The 4,059-nt window shown below is 52.9% G+C and overlaps 1 protein-coding gene across 2 annotated transcripts in view; it reads left to right on the top strand.

Moving 5' to 3' along the window:
* The first annotated feature begins 1,394 nt into the window (after nucleotides 1–1,394).
* STOX1 (storkhead box 1) overlaps nucleotides 1,395–4,059 on the top strand; it is a 62,494-nt gene continuing 59,829 nt past the window's right edge. For both annotated transcript variants that reach the window (XM_012801343.1, XM_003783610.1), the window contains exon 1: nucleotides 1,395–1,774. In XM_012801343.1, coding sequence (XP_012656797.1) covers nucleotides 1,465–1,774 — 310 coding nt within the window. In that variant the 5' untranslated portion in view covers nucleotides 1,395–1,464. The remainder of the gene's footprint in view (nucleotides 1,775–4,059) is intronic.

The following is a 4,059-nucleotide window of genomic DNA, read 5'->3' as shown; positions in this document are numbered from 1 at the left end:
GTTGTTTAGCTGGCCCGGGCTGGGTTTGAACCTGCCAGCCTCTGTGCAGGTGGATGGCATGACCACTGTGCTATAGGCGCTGAGCCTGGCTACATTCTTTTGAGACAAGAGATCACTAGTTTCTCATCCTTTGCTCCTGGGAGCTCCTGGGGCAGTGTCTGTTTTTTATAAATAACCACATCCAACTCAGGGCTGAATCCCACGGAATTCACCACTGGGCCATACTAAGTAGGGCAGCACCTCTATAATACTTGGCTTTCCTCACCAATACGGTAGGGACAAATCCTAGAAGTTCAGAAAGTCATAGATAAAAAGGTCCTCAGTTTATTCTCCTGTAAAATGAGTTGTTGGGACAGTTCCACTGAGGTCCTGAGAATGTAAACAACTTGTGTAAACAGGTTAGGAGCAGACCAGTGCGCTGGCGAGTCATCTGTACTCCCAGCTACTTGGAGGCTTGAGACACGAGTGTGGGGTAGAACTCCACAACTGTGTGCTCCTTCACAAACTATGTGCTCCCTTTAAGCTCTAGAGGCAGGTGGACAGGCGTCTCTGGCAACCTGGAGGCCTGCTAGTTTTCTGATAAGAGATCACTTATCAACCCCTAGGCTGTGTCTCTGCAGAAAGGTTTTTAACCCCTTCTTTGCAGGCTTAACAGCCACATGGCCAGAGTCACTGGAGATGGGTTTTTATGCCCTAATCCCCAGGCCCTGTTCCATGCTGACCAGGGATACCAGGTCATCGACAGAGTTGCCTTCCACAGAAGTCTGTCCACCTGCCTCTGGAGCTTAAAGGGAGCACATAGTTTGTGAAGGAGCACACAGTTGGTGGGGTTCTACCCCACACAGGAGGATCGCTTGAGTCTGGGAGTTCATGCTGTAGTGCGTGATGACTGTGACTGTGAATAGCCACAGCACCCCAGCCGGGGCAACATAGTGAGACTTTGTCTCAAAATAACAGGTTAGAAGCATATTGGAGACTCAAACCTGGTTTTCCTGCCACCTGACCTGAGCGAAATCCTCAACACCCTAGGCTGATTCCTTGTGGCCTCTCTCACTTTGAACAACCCCAAGACCGGGGCAATGACGGCGACCCTGATCCTCCCTGCCGCGAAAACTCAGCGAAGATCTCGAGGGGGTGCGGGACTCTCCTAGGACTTGGAAAAGCCCCAGTGCTTGCCCATCAGGAGAAGGGGAGCTCTCGGAGGCGGAGGGACTGGGGAGCAAGGGGCTACGGTGGTAGAGAATGAGCGGGTACCTCAGTACTTGGAACCCCCACTCGGGCGCTTTGCCAGCCAGAGCAGTGGCCAACCCACCCCCTGTCCGGCCCATCTCAGTCGGCCCCGCCCCCTGGAGCTCCGTTCCCCGGGTAGCCGGCGCCGCGCACAGTCAGCTGATCCCTCCCGCCGGCCGCGCGGCGTCTCTAGCCAGTGCGCTGGGCTGTAAGCTCCTGGTCGTCCGCGGCAGCATGGCCCAGACTGTGCAGCTAGCTCCGGGCTCCCTGGCGCTGGTGCTGTGCCGGCTGGAGGCGCAGAAGGCAGCGGGGGGCGAGGAGGAGCGCAGCGGGCGCGCGGTGTTTCGCGCCTTTCGCCGCGCCAACGCGCGCTGCTTCTGGAATGCGCGGCTGGCGCGCGCCGCCTCGCGGCTGGCCTTCCAGGGCTGGCTGCGGCGAGGGGTGCTGCTGGTGCAAGCGTCCCCCGCCTGTCTGCAGGTGCTGCGGGACGCCTGGCGGTGCCGGGCGCTGCGCCCGCCGCGCGGCTTCCGCATCAGGGCGGTGGGTGAGTGAGGGGCCCGAAGGGGAGGGCGCCCCGCGCGAGCTGCGGGGTCCGAAGTCCGGGCTGCAGGGACTAGTGCGGCTCCTGGATCCCAGCCACAGAGTCGACGCGCCACACTGAGAGAGCTGGGCTGGGGGCCAGACCGGGTGGCTGGAAAAGGGCTGGTTTGCCATCGTGCTCCAGAGACATTCCCTCTTTCTAGGCTAGGACACCACAAGCTGCAATCCCCAAGGTGTGCCTGGCCCCTGCGAGGGCCAGCTCCAAGATGCCTGTGTTCCTCCTCAACGCTTTAAGCCCGTTGAGTACTCAGGAGGAACTTTTTACTTAGAAAAGTGATGCTCTGGGGAGAGAGGTTTTGGTCCATGCGGGTGCTTTGGAAGATACCCCAAGGGGATGGCTAGAATTTACCAAATCTGGCTGCAGCTTTTCTTTTTCTGTTTTTTCCTTCCTTCCTTCCTTTCTTCCTCCCTCCTTTCCTCCCTCCCTCCCAGACTTGGAGTAGACAACAGTCAGGGGTTTTTATGTTCTACTGTACTAGGTGGTGTGGTCTCTTTGGGTCAGGGCCTAGAGAACAAGTCCTTAACTGCTTAGGCTAGCAAGGGCGACATAGTGAGGCTCTGTCTCAAAAAAAGAAAAGAAAAAGAATTAAGTGATGCTCTGGACACATCCTATCCCATTAACTGAGTAGACAGTATCCCACCTTCCCAGTTTTGTCAGACTAACCTGTTAGAAAACACCAACTTTTTGCTTGCACAAAGTAGTTTTTCATTTGAGAAACTAAACCCCTGTACCAGTAAGTGGTGTCTGACTGTGGTCATTAAATTCAGGCAGGCATGTCAGCACCCTGTAACAGTCCAGTTCTGTCTGTCTGTATTTATGGAGGTTGTGATATCCGTTTGATAGTGTGCTGCTGACAGGTCACCAGTTGTTCCAGCCCTTAGTTTGACTCCTACCAAGAAACCTCTTGTCTTAGTCCATAAATTATCCTCCTTTTCCATCTGAGGGGAAGCAACAGCATATAAAAAACATTTGTCTTCGTCCTCAGGGATAAGGGAATAGGGCAGCAAGAGACATCTGATACTGTGTCTCATCTGTTCAGAGATGGTCTCCACAGCCCAGGCAGTCCAGGCCCTACAGCTTGTTGAACCTTGACTTCTCACCTCCATACTGTCCTTCCTATCCCTACTCCTACCCCCACTCCCTTCTTTACTTAAGAGCAAAAGAGAGCTCATTGCAAAACCACATACACACATTTCATCTCCTTTTACTTGCAGGAGTGAGTGAAGAAAATAGGTTTCTGTCTCTGAGAGCAGTGAGCCAAGTAGGAAGGGGAAGGGGGTCTTTCAGACAGGCTGGATGAAAAACTCTTTTCAGTTCTTTGTCCTCAGTTTTTCTGGTTTGAATTAGTGGTTGCATTCTCTGGTTCCCCACCCCCTTTCAAAGGGTAAGCATAGAGTATATTGTGGGGGTTGGGGATACAGCGGGGGGGGGGGCTTGATCTGGGGGTTAAGTAAGAGAGGGCTGTGTGCTAAGTCAGAGGCAGCCACTACTCCCTTACCCTGGGGTTCAGTGAGCAATGGTGAATGCTGGTGTCTGGGTCAGTGAAAGATGCAGCACATGTCACCTGGTGCCCCTGCTCTGCCCACTAGGTAATGCTGCCTCATGGCATGACTCAAATGCAATGGATGCTACTTTCTGGGGTGTGCAACCCAGTGGTCTCTATTATGGGTCATCACCCTTAACTTGGGTCTCTTGGCAGCAATGAGTTTGAGGTTTTTAGTAACAGTCCTGACAAGAATTTGAACATTTAGCTGGAATTTGGGCAAAACCACCCATTTTGAATTTTGAGGAACAAAATAGGGAAAAATCTTATTTGATGCCAAGTAATACAGGCACATAGGGAGTGAGGGGTGGCTGCCTTTCTTTTGAATAGGGATGCATAGGGTTGGTAATTGCTAGCTACAGGTCTAACTTGAGGTCCCTGGGTCAGCTCAAAAGAGAAGAGGCATCATGGCAGCTCTTGGTCCACCTTAGAGTTCCAGAGGCTGGAGAAGGCAGGGGAAGCTGCTTCCCCCCAGAGGAATAGGAAGGTTTGCTCTGTTTGCTGTCCCTATTCTGGCAGTACTGGCTTCCAGAAACCAAAATAGGCTTCCAGAATAGGAGGAAAGAGCTGCTATGGACTATTGCAGCGTCTAGCTCCATCCTTCTTCTTACTTTAGAGGAAAGAGCAAAATGCTAGAAAAGGACTCAAAGGATCAATTTGGTCTCTTTTGCCATAGATATTATTT

Source organism: Otolemur garnettii, unplaced genomic scaffold, assembly GCF_000181295.1.
Source record: "Otolemur garnettii isolate 467f Iridium unplaced genomic scaffold, OtoGar3 scaffold00008, whole genome shotgun sequence".
Taxonomy (NCBI): Eukaryota; Metazoa; Chordata; class Mammalia; order Primates; family Galagidae; genus Otolemur; species Otolemur garnettii.
This window is presented reverse-complemented; position numbering and strand designations above follow the sequence as displayed.